Below are 15,569 nucleotides of genomic sequence, written 5' to 3' on the forward strand. Positions count from 1 at the left end.
ATTATTGTGAAGATTAAATGAGTTAATATATTGAAAAACACCCAGAACAATGTCTGACACGTAGTAAGTGTTGATATGAGTATTTATTAGTATTAACATGTAAGGATCAAGAACTAATTTTTAAAGAACTTTAATTTTTATTCTTCAATTACAGTTTTCATTTAATATTATTTTGTATTAGTTTCAGGTGTGCAGCCTAGTGGTTAGATAATTATATACTTTACAAAGTGTTCCCCCAATATTTCCAATACCTACCTGGCACCTTATATAATTATTACAATATTATTGACTATATTGCCTTTGCTGTACTTAACATTGGTAACGATTTTGTAACTACCAGTTTTTTTCTTTTTAATCCCTTCATTTTTTTCACCTGGCTCCCAAACCCTCACCCCTCTGGCAACCGTCAGTGTGTTCTCTGTATCTATGTGCCTGTTTCTGTTTTGTTTGTTCATTTATTTTGTTCTTTACATTCCACATACAGTCGTCGTCGGCAGCCGTCCGTCTCGAGAGACGATGGTGTAGCTTCTTAAGAGTCTATCTGCACCGCCGAGAATGGCTGTGCAGTCCGACTCGGGAGTGACACGGTATCTGTCTCCTCCCGTGTTAAATCGACATCTTGCGATGACGCTGGAGTGTCCTCTCCAGTGAAGCTGAAGCTACAGAGCCTGGGCAGGGTGATATGGAGGGTCTGCTGTTTCCCATGCAGCAGACCCCCCCTCTCTTCGCAGCTGAAGGGTCCAAGGGAAAGACGGAGTCAATACAGCTTGGCTTCAGGTGCACCGCAGGAGTTGCCGGTATTGACTACAACGTCAAACCGCCTTAGGGACTCCGGCTCCGGATTTTCTGTCGGGGTTTACTCCCTTAGCCTTTCCCTGAAGAGGTATGCCGCAAGGCAGCGGAGGTTTTTTGGAGTCAGAGTTTTCCTTCTCTGATGTGCCCTGACTGGAAGATCGAACCAGCGACACTTAGCTCGCAGGCCGACGCTCAATCCACTGAGCCAAACCAGCCAGGCTCATACATACAGTATTCCCTCACTCATCATGGGTATTACATTCTAGACCACCCCCCGCAATAGGTGAAGATCCCCAAGGTAGCGACCTTACATTTATTTTAGTATTTATATATACTTTAAGGCTTTATAAACCCTTCCCACACACTTATAAACCATTCCCAGTCCCTTATTAACCTTTCCCACTCCCTTATTAACCTTTTCCACACTTTCATAAACACTACTTATGTTCTTAAACATATTCTACACTCTTAAACCTACGTAACTTTAACAACATACATATACAGTGCCACAAAATCCCACAATATAGCGAAAAATCTGCAATAAATATAATATTTTTTTAAATCCCGCGATACAGTGAGGCTGCAATAAGTGAACCGTGATATAGAGAGGGACTGCTGTATTAGTGAGATCATATGGTGCCTGTTTCTCTGACTTATTTCCAGGTCCATCCATGCTGTTGCAAATGGTAGGGTTTCATTCTTTTTAAGGGCTTGAGTAATATTCCATGGTGTATATGTACCAAAACACTTCTATTCACTCTTCTGTTGATTGGCACTGGGTTGCTTTCGTATCTAAAAACAATTTTTAAGTAGTATTTTATCATTAGTTGGAATAGGGACAACACTGGTCAAAGTAGGTGTAAATATTTAGCAAATGGGATGCTCTTCTCTGAAAAATCCTTTTAAAAACATCGACAGCCTTGATTGAATTAAGGAGCTTAAGCAGAATTAGAATAATATTGGAAAGAAGTTGTGGTTCAGCACAATATTCTGTAGATCAAGAGATTCTTTCACGGGCATTCACAGGCAGGACTGAAACTTACTTGCGATACACACAGAAAAGACTTGTAAAATAGCACCTGGCACAGAGGACATACGCAATAAATGTTGCCTATTATTTTTACTGTTATTATTTACTTACTGATGAAATCAAAGGCGTTTGTATCTTATGTTTCAAACTGGCTAAATGATAAATGCTGTCAAGTTACTTTACTCAGAAATAAACTAGCAGGTAGCGGGTGTTTGTTTTCTTTTTGTGGTAGGTTGGGGTAAAGACTAGCTTCTGCTGCCAGGTCTAAAGACCACCAGTTTCCAAAGGCAAAAATAGAAAAGCAAAGCGAAAAAAAGGCAAAAGCCATCTTTGCTCAAAGAATTGATCAGTGAAACAACATCTTTGAAGGAGTTGTTGAAGGATGAGAGCCCTTGTTGAGCAAAGACCACACTTACCCCACAGCGGGGGTATAAGGTCGGGTGGAAATCACACCGGAAGTCTAGTTATCAAACACACTGCTCAGAGGGGAGGAAACCTTCAGTGTGTATTCAGGCTCCTTCAAGGTTTCCTGCCAAGCATTGCTACCCCTCTGTTTTCTTTCCCAAAGTCTGTACACATCCACATCTTATGTATCAGGTTTCGGCTCTTGAAATTTACCTATCCTGTATGGTATCACCTTCACGGTGTCAATGAACTACTTCCTGATAAACTCATCCATCTTAAAGAACTGAAATTCAGAGTACTTTTGTCATATGTTTTAATTAGGACATTCTGAATACAATGTCCAAACATGGAATCCGTAGTTCAACTCTACTGAAGACATTCCAGGTACATGCCTTCTACTGCATTTTAAAGTATGAAGTTCAATGGCAAGAAACATTTTTTGAACCTCATTCTCTCTGTGTGAGAACACACATTCACGGGCTTTTCTTTGTCCTGTTGTGGAATCTGTTCTCAATTTAAATAGCTGATTATTCCTTTGATTGGAAACTCAAGAATATAGTACTTTACTGTTAGAATAGTTTAATAATTATATTCATTTTCCCATATGTAACATGAACATTATTACTGTATTTCCTTGGACTTACATGGTGGCTTTCTACTATTAAAGCTTATTTTACTATGGAAAATTATTATGGATATTATGTAAAACGGTTATTTTTCTAGTTGCTATCATTCATAAAAGCACATATGGACAAGACTTTTAGGATTTATTTCTGTCCTGAAAAAATAGGTTCTTTTGGTGCCTTTAGTTTTGTGATAACACTGCCTAATGAACAAAGCTCTTCCCTTTATTTCCCACTACAAATTGTGTAACTGTCCTTTAAAAATAAATATTTTTAATTGTATAGCAGATTTTTGTGCTTTGTGTTTGGCCCTGTTTATGATTGCATATTTCAATACTGAGAGTCTTTTGCAGGGATTTTATAGGTATTCACATTTTATATATGTATATGTATTTAATCATGGTAAGTATAAATTACTTTTTAGTTAAAAACTTGCACACAGTATTTTTATTACCTAGTATTATTAATATTACCTCACTATTACCTAAATAAACATGTTTTTTTTAAAAGCTCCTTTTGAGTGGGGGAAAATAGTGAATCATATTAAAATCATCTAGCTATCTGAGTACTTTTGTCTGAAAATTAAAGACTTTTCAAGTTACACCTTTCCATGTGTCTTCAGAGAAACAATCTCCACTGTTGATTCATTTTTTTGGCAAGGTTTTATTTCAATGTTTAAAAAATTATTAAAAATTGTTAAGTCTCCTGTGTTTGAACAGGAGAGTGACTTGGTTACTTTGCTGTATATATAACCTCATTAATAGTGAAAAATTGGTTATTAAAATAGTGATTTTTGGTTTTCTAAATTCAGCTGACCCTTGAACAACACATGGTTAGGAGTACCAGCCTTCAACACAGTCAAAAATCCATGCATAACTTCTGATTTCCCCCAAAGATTAGCTACTAATAGCCAATTATAGACTGGAAGCCTTACTGATAACAGTCAATTAACACATATTTTGTATATTATATGTAGCATACACCATTTTCTTACAATGCAGTAAGCTAGATACAAGAAAACGTGGTTAAGAAAATCATAAGGAAAATACATTTACTGTGTTTATTGAAAAAAAATATATAAGTGGACCTGTGCATTCCAACCCATGTTTTTCAAAGGTCAACTGCATTCACAATCTGACCCTCGGATTCTAATCTTATGAGTCATTATTGACATATCTATGGGCCTATAATATGAGATCAACAACATCTTTTATTTTCTCCTTTCTTTGCTGCAGCAAAAGGCCCTGCTTAGTCCATGTGATAATATGACATTAAATACACATACAAGTGTTTATTCTTAGGTACATGTCTTCTTAGGTTGGATTCTATGCTTATTCTTTTAAGATGGTTTATACACATTTTAATTCACTTGGCTGCAAAAGAATATAATTTTAACTAAAAGATCTAAGCTATTTAAAATTAATTTGAGATGTAGTTCTTGTTATTCCAGATATTTCATTTATATTTTCCTGCATATGGTAATGATACTCATCCATAAAATAACTTTAAAATCTGTCGTGCAACATTAAATTCACTTACGCTTCATTGGAGGTATTTAAATAAATTTAACTAGTCTATATACTGAAGAACTTGGTATATTAGTGTACTATTAAGTAATTTTTATACACTTTCAATGTTGCCTTGAGGTTGACTTTAACTTTGGTACTTTGAATAAGATCACATTAAGAAACTTTGTTGTGGGGCATTTTAATATAACATTGGGAATTACGGTTTTTTTTTTAACTGAGAAGTAGAATCTCTTGTTCATCGGTGTATTAAGACATTAGAAACCATATTAAGAACTGTAGAAAACTGTTTATTATAGGAGTCCAAGTCATTAAAGTGGTGGCATTACAATGCAGTTTAACAGTAATTTTTACCCAGAATGCTTTGTTCCTGAGAAACCGGTAAGACATTAAATTGTTGGAATTATAGCTGCATTGTATCAGACTGAACTTGGCTTGTTTACACCATAGTGCAAATGGCTGATGTCTCAAAAAGGTAGAACAAGGAACCCTGGCTCAAACTGCTATATTTTGAATAAGGTTTTATAGGTATAGGATCCTTTCCAAAGAACTTATTTCAAGGGAGATAGCTTCTATTTCTTTAAATTTTATCTTCACTTTTTTTCAAATGTATCTGGTCTTTTTCACAATGCTTTATTCTTCCTGTCCCAGCTAAAGGCCAAGGGTTTTTTCCCCTTGCTTCAGCCACCCCGGATTTTTAAATTCAGTTGTGTTAAACATGGCTCTGGGTCCCTATACAGGGCCACTCTCTCCGCCTGATAAGCTTCCACCCCAGATATTTGAATGCCTTTCTTCTTCATGACTTTAGATCACTGTCCAGACTTTAAATATGCAGGTTGTTATGTTTGGACAAATCCAGATAAAAACATTTCTCTCACTTCAGAAAGTTCCTTGAGCCTCTCTGATGCCTTTTACATTCAACTTTGTTGTTGTTTTTTTCCCCCCTACCAGATATTGTACCTGAGCTGAAATTTCAAGAATCATCTAAGAAGTCTAGTTTCCTGGATTCTACAAACAGAAACTACTCGATGAAATTATGGGCCACACTGTCAGCCAGAAAAACACCAGTGGTAAGGAGGGATGGATGGGTGAAGCCACAGCTGAGTGTTCCACAGTGTCAGACAAAAGCAGGCTTTGATGTTTGCAGATGAAGATGTTCCACCAGAACTATTCTCTGACTGCTGTCCTGCAAAGCCAAGTTTATTTGCTTCTTTCTACACCTCTAAGAATTGACATGAGATCTAAAAATAGAATATTTAGTTTGCACTTTGTGAGTATCTTTGCCCCAGCCTCCTAGTCTCAACCTTAACACTCATCTCTTCTGTTTGGCAAGAATAGAAAAGCAGAACAATAGAATGAATGCTGTGAAATATGTATTTCCAGGGAAAACTTGCTTTGTTGTTGGGATACAATTTTTAGTGTTCTCGTGCTAAATTGTCAGAGTGAGCCCACTCGAACAGTCCATGATTTAATAACGTAGCACTGTTTAAAGCAGTCACATAACCTGGTCACAAGTCTGTTCTCCAAGAACTCAGAAAGATCAGTGTGCGCAGAAGCATTGAATGCAGACTTGGCTCTGCATTCGAACTGGGCGGTGCTCATTTCCCGTTTCCGTAGTTTGCATAGAATGCTGTGGGAATATGAAGAGATTTTGATCGTTGCAGAAGTGATTGAACTTTCGCTTTGGTTGCCATCACCTTGGAGGTGTTTCCTTAAGCCTAGCCTGTTCTAAGCAAGTAATTACATCCTCTTCTAAAGTCAGAACCATAGACAGTGGTCAAGAGAATGAGACTGGCTTCTTTAGGTGAAAAGTCTAGGGCAACAGTATAGACAGGCGTACGCATTCTATTCTGATTTAGTCATAAGAGTGGTGTTTTCCAGGTGTAAGCTACCCACTCAAATCAGCTTCAGTAGAGGTAGCTCCGTTATAAAAAAAAGAAATACAGTGAATGGGTTCTTAGTGCCTGATGAGCAGGGATGGGTGCACACTTCACAGAAACACACAGGATTAGAAAGTGAGGTACTTTCTCTGCATCCCGGAGGCACCAGGCCCCATTCATCTCTGCTTCTCTTACATGTTTTGGTGAACTCTCTCTCCTGGTTGGCCTCCTCCACATAATTTGCGCTCATTTTCACGGACGCCAGCCCTACCTCTCTGTGACCTCTTGGCTCTGTGGCCACCATTCCCAGCAACTTCTCTCTGTCTCTTCGATTCATATTGAGCAAGGCAAGAGAATCTGATTGGCCCAGCTGGATGTGTCCGGCTTTCCCCCACAGATCACATTAGACTGCTGCCCAGTTCACTGTGGCAAGGCGAAGGGCAGGGCCACCGGGTCCCGATGATGGCTTCTTAGAGGGAGCAGTGGGTAGAGCCTGAACACCTATAAATAATATGAATTTGTTCCCTGCTTGAGTGAGTGCTTATTTATCTACAGTAAATCTGGAATTGTTCCCATCCACCAAGGATCTGTGGGAAATCAAATATCAGGAGTAGGGGCCACATGCCTTCTTTGGTTAAGTTTGAGAAACCTGAGGCCCTCACCATCTATTGGGGGAGAGCCCTGGGCCTCTAGGCCACCCTCCATGGATGCCACGGAGATGCTCCTCTAAGAGTCTGAGTTCCATTGTGAGCCAGTAGCTCCGGTGTTCTCCGTATCCTGCCCTGCTAGTGGCTGAGTACTGACCCCTGAGACCTTGCCGTCCCCAGGGTCCTCCTCCTGCATGAGGAAGCCATCAGCTTCTTACCTTTTGGGCCTGGGAAATCCAGCTCTTCCAAGGCCAGTTGACCACTGTCTCTCCACACTTGCTGTCCTGTCCTTCTTGGATGGGATGGCTTCATGCTTCCTGGAGCTTAGACTTTGCAAATCTAAATTGTTCTTTAATCTCCCCTAGGATGTGGCATATCCATAGTGTAACTCCAGAACATGAGTCATTCGCCACCCCTATTTATTCCTTAATGATGAGCCTGTGTCCTGACAGCCAGGGCCTGCTCATGTCCCCGTCAGGCTGTGCTTCAGCACAGAGGCCAGGCACACTCCCTTGATGAGCACCCTCTGCCCGTTGGGGGATATTCATGATTTCTTGAAATGTGACCAATCTGAATAGTACCTATTAGAAAACTTTCAGGACTAATTAAAAATACCTTTCTCTGGTTGAGGACACTTAGGTACCCAGGAATGAGAACAGGGACAGAGATTTTTTTTAAGGCAACATTATATGTTCTTAGCAATAATTCATATCCAACATTTTAATATAAAATGAATGAACAGCGTGGAGAACCTGGAGAGGAAAGTGTGTGATAAAAAGGCGACATGAGAGGAGAAGAGGCCACTTTGGTGGCGGTGGGTGGGGGAGGGGTGCAGGTATTACCAACTTCCTGTGGTCAAAGAGTCTCACAAAGTTTTACACACCCAGGGTCTTCTCTACTCACATCTACCCCAAAACTCACCTTGGACATGAGCTCTTTCAGTCTAAGCCCTTCCTTCTAACATTCCACTCTTTCCGTGTGCGTCGTCTGTCACTACGTGCATGCCAAGGTGTGATTACAAAACCGTGAGGCTGCCTTTGTCTGTCTTATGAAAACCATTCTGTTCCTTAGCAGTCACATATGCTCATGTCATAACTGGGTAAGTGTATATTTAGGTGTGTCTTTGTGTCTGTGTCTATTTTTAGTCTAGCTTGCTTCTGTCTACATTTAACTATTGATTGGTTCCTTGACCTGAGAGGAAACACAGCGACTCTGAGTTCATGTGACAGTCTTGCCACCTACTGGGTGATCTTATAAAAGTCCCTTATCTGCTCTGAGATGTCATTTTCTTTTCTGTAAAGTCAAGCTAATAGTATCTATTCTGCGAAGTTATTGGATCAAATGCTTATGGAACTTCTTTCTAAATTATTGACCATAAAAGAAATGTTAGTTGTTGTTATGGCGATAGTGGTCGGCGGGGAGGGCAGAAAGGGCCCAGGCCCTCAGCTGTGCCCACCTTTGACTTACACAATGTTACATATATAAAGAAATAATTGGTGTCAATTTAGGAAATAAGTGCACTTGACAAGGTTATTAAATACAATGTCAATATACAAAAAGAAATTAGGTTTTTAAACAGTAGCAATATTTATTAGCTTCCCCTTCCTTCCCTACTCCTTCCCCTTCCTCTTTTTTCCCTCTCATTCATCTGTCTCTACCCATCCTGAATTTGCTTAATTCCTCTCATGTATGTGGGATCTGGATTTGCTTTTCTGTATAGAGCAGGTGTTTGCTGACCAGACCCTGCTCTAGACACTAGAGCAGGATGGACCTGGTCCTTATGGAATGCACAGTGTAGTATTGGTCCCCTCTCATTGGTAGGGTCTGGCTGGGGAATGTGTAGCTTTTCTACTCCTGCCTTCTTTCTGTAAGTAGAAAATAGGCTAATGGAGCATGGGGAGCCCCCATGTTACTGACTCCTAATATACCGACAGCTGGTTTTTGTTCCTTGTATCTAAAGTCACTAAGTATTTACTCCGTGACCCAACTAACTTGTCTTTCTTAGGAATAAATGTCCAAGAATATTATTCCGTGTCTTCAAATATGAAAACAAAAACAAAAACCCTATTAACATCACTTTTCTTACTAGTCACTCCAATAGCTTATCAATATACAATGCTTTCTATAACTAGGATCATAATTTAATATAGATTTGAATAATTAAATAGAACACTCAATTTCCTCATTCCTTTATTCCTTGCTTATACAATCACTCTTCTGTTGCTTATTTTTTCTCTCTTCATAGCCTAAATAGTATTTACTTTTCTGAATGACTCCCAAAGCACATTAATTTGAATGTCTCTAGAAGATTCTTAGATAACTATAAATATAATTTGAATCAGCCTTACTTCTTAAACACAATTTTCTTGTTAGGTCTGAGGTTTTTTTAAGTGTGCAGCTTTTTTTTACTGCTACAAAAAGTGTATATCAAAAGTATCCAGTGAGAAGTTTTATTTATACAACACTTGCGTATACTCTGTGTGACAGGAATCTGAGCCCTTGTGTTTTATTTGTCAGATGTCACTGTGCTTCCCCTGCCTGCCTGATAGCAACCCAGTCCCCTCTGGCATGACCAGCTCCCTGAAACTCATACACGACATCTGACAAGTAAAACACATATGTGACGGCATAGTGAAGAGTTTTTGCTCTGGAATTACTGTGACTAGGTCTTTGCCTTCTGGGAGTAGGTTGATCGTCTGACTTTCTTCAACAAGTTCCTCAGATCTCTTCAGGGGACACTCTTGCTCCTGATGCAGGCCAACTTTCCGGAAGCCCATTCTTTAGAAAAAATAGCCAAATGACTTGTTCATTCAAAGCCAACTTAGCAAATGCATGTGCGTAGCAGATAAGGCAGTACAGTTTCATCAAGTATCCAAACGTATGAGGGCCAGGGAGCAGTGGCTCTGTGGTGACACATTGGGTGTCACGATTTTCTTCCGGTACTGAGACAGTCCCTCAGGGAGCTTGTCCAAGACTATACAGCTTACAGGTTTCTGGTTGGACCCCAAAAGAAAAATGCCTGCTTCTGCCCAGGTGCATTTTTCAGAGCACAGTGTTCAAAACCATATTTATTAGCTGGAATAATATATAAAGGGATTCTTCTCCACCTGCCACCCGGTTACCAAGTGGTACAGTTTGCAGGAGATCGGCAGTCTAAATGCTTTTCTCCAGATACTGAATCAGTGACCTGTTAATTCGAAAAGGTCGTTTATGATCTTGATTTATGCACATTATATTAAAGGGTATCCACCCACTGCACTTTTTTATCCTTATTGAAATTTATTCTTCCTTTGGCCAATGAGAGCCTCTTCAAGATGCTCCTGTGCCCTTTCACCCTGACCCATGTCGTCTTTGATAGCCATCTTGCGACCTAGTATGACAAGACATTCTATGCTCTTTTGTTCGTTGCCTGTCCCATAGCTTATTAATTTTTTTATTTGTTTTACCCACATTACACACAGAAGAGTCTCAGGATAACAGTACTAATGTAACCAGCACCCATTATAAAAACTGAACACACTTATTAAAAGTTGGGGGTAAATGTTCGTCCTCTTCCCTCCCCGCCCCCATTACTTTTGGTTGCATTATAGCCACACTGTCAGATCATATAGTCGTTAGAGACCCTCTCTCTTTAACTTTCATTTTGTCTTAGTTCTCAAACCTGTAGAAAGTTAATGCTCATCATTAGAACTTAGGTAAATGTCTCTGGTTGTTTTGTTATCTTTGTTATCTTTGCTTATTCTCTAGTAGATACAGAAAGGGCTATGGGAACAGTATTTCCTGAATACTTGCCTGTTGTTAACAGTCTGTTATACCATTATGTTATACAGTTGAATTATCTGCCCCCTGCTTCCTTGTTTTGGTTTACTTTGTCAAGGATTCTTATGGTTTGTATACTGGCTCTTCTTGGTCTATCTTAAATGTTTGTCATTTTCTCTTGAATCCTTTTTACTGCTTTTTTTTTTTTTAATTTAAAAACTTTCCTTTGTTTAATTTCTATTTCCCTTAAGGCCTTATTTGTTGTCCTTATTCACTCTGGTGTTCTTCATAGTTTAGTTTTTGTTTCTAAGGTTATTTTTTTCCCTTATGTTTCTAATTCTTCCCTGAGTTCTGTCATATCGTTTCTGAGTTTGTAAAATTGTAATTTATTTGCTCCTTAACGTGTTGTGCCATTTGCTTAATGTCTTTTAGTTTATTTCGAAGTCGTGGACTATGGGCTTTATCCGTTTTAGGAGCAAGTTTTCATTGCATGTACAGGTGTTATTTTACTCCTTTCCTCTTTTTTCTTATAATAACTCTGTGTGGGATTTGACCAGGAAATTTCTCATATTTATGTGAAATTAGTTTTTTCAAGCTTTTAGAAGGCAGCACGGTTTCTTCAAATAGTGATAAAATATAAAAATAGCCTTCTTTCTGAGACTTCCTGGCTGTGTTTCCCTCCTCGCTTAGGTCTAGACTTCCTCTTTCCTTTGTCCCTACGGACCTTGCCCTAATTAATTTTATTCCACTCCATAGCTGCTTCTTCAGTGTGAGGAGACCCTGCCCTAGAAGGGAACCCCACTGGGCCCGTTTCAGGAATCCACGGTGGATCCAGCTCCTTCAGGACCTGCTGTGGGACCCCATGGTCTCCCCCACTGCTGGAGTGGGAACGACTCCTCACCTGTTTCAGCTGCGGTTCCAAACTGTCCTGCTTTGCCTTCCAAGGAAGACTTTTGAACTGTTTTTGGATTCTCCTGGTCTCAGCTCTTTTAGTCACCCTAGGGATTCCTTCCTTCCTTCCTTCATGTCCTCTTGCATGGAAACTGACACCCATGCTGGTTTGGTGTCTGTTAGCACCATATTTGGGGCTTGAGGGTGTTAGGTTTGTGCCGGAAGAAGGGAGGAGTCGGGTGGACCCGTTCAAAGCCTTTACTGAGGGAGGTCCAAGCCGGCGGCTGAGTCTGAGCAGACTGCTGCACCAAGGGAAGGGACAGAGGGACTTTCAAGGGCGTGGAGCAGACCCTCGGGGGGATGGGTCTCCCTGCTGGTCGACTCCAGAGTCCAGGGCATAGGTGTTCGGGAAAGAACAATGTCCCCTGATTAGGGGTGGCTGTCAGGAGATTTATGGTCCTTGTTTCTAGCAAATGATTAAGGGGCAATGGGGCTGTAACTAGTTCTCAGCAGGACACCGGCTGCGCCTTAGTCGGCTCTGTCAATGGGGAACCTCATGATCAGCTGCGTGGCCAGCGCCGCAGACCCTCTGTTTCAGCGCAGGCGGGGGCTCAGGTCCTGCGTGACCACAGGCCACAGCTCCCGAGGACACAGTGACCACTGGCCATGCCTGTTTCGCAAGGCCTGACTCAGGTGGCAGGTCACGGGGCGGGCAGCATGGGGTCTCTGGCCCTGACAGAGGGGATACCTTGCTATCTTGTTTTTTTGTTTGTTTGGTTTTTTTTTATAAATGCTTTGATATGTCTTTTATTTTACTATTTAGTTGCTGTATCTGTTTTTACGTGGGGATTCTGGAAGATCCAAAAGCTATACTTCCACTACCAATGTCGTCATCCAAGTCATGATATGATTAGAATCAAGCATCAATATAGAAAAAGAATAAGGACAATACAGAGTACAATCACAACAGCAGATGTATATACAAGTACAGAGTGATATGAGGAAGAATAATTACATGAGAGTAAGACAGCAGATTTGGTCAATCTGTAGTAATTTTGTAGTAATATGAAACAGTAAAGACATATCTATGGATTTACTTAAATATATAGTTTTTAAATGGTGAAATTTAAAGAGTAGATTCCTTTCTTGTTTTCTTCCCGTTCCAGATACCCCCCCCCCCCCCTACAGAAACCCAGAGCTAATGGTCCGGGGAACACTGAAATGGTCTGCCCATCAGATACTTGCCTGAGAACCTGTGTTCAGAGAATCCACGCATTAGCTCTCATGTGCAGGGGTTTCTTAGGAACAATTTCAAAAGCTTGGTCTAGAATTTCTCAAGCTAGCCACAGTTGGTAGCAAATTCCAACCCAGATTATAAAGAGTAGTCATCATTATTCATTGTTTAAGTTATCCTCCAAATTTCCTTTGTTTTACATTAAAAATATGTATTGAGCTCCTGCTTTGTGCTAAGGTGTACATGCATGTGCAGGGGATACAGGGAGGGCTCTGGTCCCCAGGGTGTGAATTGTTTCTCAGAGATGCTCACTGTGTTCATCAATCTTGGCCTCACCACAGGGCAGAGCCACTCCTGCAGATAAATTTTTGCAATGCAAAAATGTTTTTAGAATAACATCAGCTTAATCCTTGGAAGTCCCCCCAAAGACATGCAAGCTCTTGGAGCTACACTAGCCCACAAGGCTAAGCAGAGTGTCAGCCTGAAGTTGTGGGTTCACCACCATAGCTACCGTGTGGGTCCTTTTGTTATTGGTGGGAGTGAGGTTCTTGCAGCAAAGAATTCTTTAGGAAAAAAATTTCCTGAGACCCACGTGGGAGGATGGGGCTCTGTGGTATGGTTTATACCATATCAATAGATGATGTACAATTAAGGGGGATCCCTGCCCCACTTCCCAATGTCCCATCTCTGTCCGTCTTGCTGTAGAAAAAGTCCAGTCTTATCTTCAGTCGGACCAGGATGAAGGACACTGCCCAGAGTTTCTGCTCATATTAAAAGTCCAGTCCAGTCTGTTCCAGCATCAGGTTAGCTTAGCGTGTGATTCCAGCTGTAGTGCGTTGCTGTGCTTTGATATTCAGGTTCTCTCCTGGAGGTCATGGGCCATGTGGCTGCTAAGGCCAGGTGACCATGGAGAGAGCAGGTCCGTGCACAGTGGGAATGCAGGCCACAGCAAGAGAGAGCGAGCTTCTTTGTTCCTCTGGGATTATAACCAGGAGCTTGGGTTTGGGACGAACCAGGTGCTTTCTCCAAGTGACCAATCAACTTCCCAAGCTTTCCCTGGCTTTGAGCAGGGTCCACCCTCTAGTTAGACCACCAGGCCTCTATGATCCAGCACCTCCCCCACACCTCTCCCCCCCTCCCCCCCAATCCAGTACTGGAAGGGGGAAGGGAGGAGTGTTAATCACCTGGGGGGTGAAACCGTAGCTTCCTGGCTAACAAGTAGGCTTCTGCTTCCCAGTTTATTAAACTCAATGTCTAGTCTACTTTACTCCCCTCCTCAATTATCTAGATAAACACTGACAGTAACACTTTCCTTGGCCTACTTGTTTCTTGTTATTTCCTATGCAATTTTAAGTGAATATCAATTTAAAGAGGAGCCCAGTAATGACATTAAAATCAAAACAGGTTTGTTTTTTTTTTTCAGATTAAGTGACTGCAAGCAAAGATTGTGTATTTTAAATGCACTTGCTGTTTAAATAAGTGTTATTATAAATCCCTTAAGAAATGAATGGTCTTTTATTGAAAACAAGTAAGCACTTGCCAATTTATGTTTTCGTAAATTAAGAGTTTTACATATTAGGTTTGATTAAAGGGAAGAAACCCAGTACATGGGCAGTTGCTAAGCAGGTCCACACTGCCTCAGATAATCTGTGTGTAAACACACGTTGTACTATTTATAAAACAGCATGTGCTCTCTTATCTTTTTTATCCACCTTTTTCCATAGCCTTTTACCACCAGATTATAAGCCTTTTGAATGCTAAAACTGTGTCTTTTATATCTTGTATCCCCATCAAATATTTACTAATGATTTGGTGATGGTGACGGTGATGTTGGTGAGATACAGGAGAAAGAACCCCCAATTTGTCCCACTTCAGGACCATACATCAGCACCATTGGATATATTCAATGAGTTAGGTACTATGTGTGTTAAGATCTGGGGAAACTAAAAATACAATACTAATCTGGATCCCTGAGAGAAATTCTCATTAGAAAGATAAAAATATAAACATGAAATGCTAATAAAAATTTGCCACATTATTATTTAGATGTCATATATAATTAATATATTAAATTGCAGTCTTCATGAAAGTATTTTATTTATAAAGGTTTTTTTTTTCCAATAAATAAATAGCAATTGTTTTTTAGGCCTATGTGGTTTTCATTTTTCTCTTCACATATTTGACAATCTGTAGTAAGAAGAGAATGATTATAGCTCTTTAAATCATCTGACATACTTTGAACATCGGTATAATTTCCTGATCATATTTCTCACCTAGGAAAAGAATTCTTTAGAGAGAAGGCATGAGACGGCGCGGCAGGCCCTAATGGGAAGGACACCACCTCATCACACAGTCCTGTTTCAAAGGTAGCAATTTGCCATGTTTATTTAAACCTGGGCATCTTTAGAATGATTTACTAGTCTCCCAATATAAAAAATGAATCCTAACTCGTCGACATAAACAGGGACCTCTGTGCGAAAATGAACCCAGTGATTCAGAATAAAAAAGCCATTTAACTGTGTTTTAAATTATAGTTCTTTTTACTGTCTATAATTTTAAGCTATCTGTTGAAAAATTTTAACCAATATACATAATAAATTTTGTCTATTTGTCTGCTGTATATGGAAAATGCATGATTAATTTTCTCCATATTGGTAGGCTATCTTTGGATGGTTGGAGGCAAAGGACAAGCTGTGTGATACATGCAAAGTTCTCTTGGAGGGTCCGGAGGGTAGCGGCCAGATGATTGGCAGTGTTCCCAGAGCAGCTGATGCTGCGG

The 15,569-nt window shown here is 40.2% G+C and overlaps 1 protein-coding gene across 1 annotated transcript in view; it reads left to right on the forward strand.

Annotated features, from left to right (window-relative positions):
• LOC150002161 (leucine-rich repeat and guanylate kinase domain-containing protein-like) overlaps nt 1-15,569 on the forward strand; it is a 33,588-nt gene that overhangs the window by 4,137 nt on the left and 13,882 nt on the right. The window contains exons 2-3 of the mRNA XM_090286904.1: nt 5,331-5,449; nt 15,068-15,156. Of these exons, the coding sequence (XP_090143030.1) occupies nt 5,331-5,449; nt 15,068-15,156 (208 nt within the window). The remainder of the gene's footprint in view (nt 1-5,330; nt 5,450-15,067; nt 15,157-15,569) is intronic.

The sequence above is a fragment of the Furipterus horrens genome, unplaced genomic scaffold (assembly GCF_987537825.1).
Source record: "Furipterus horrens unplaced genomic scaffold, mFurHor1.1.pri manual_scaffold_9, whole genome shotgun sequence".
Taxonomy (NCBI): Eukaryota; Metazoa; Chordata; class Mammalia; order Chiroptera; family Furipteridae; genus Furipterus; species Furipterus horrens.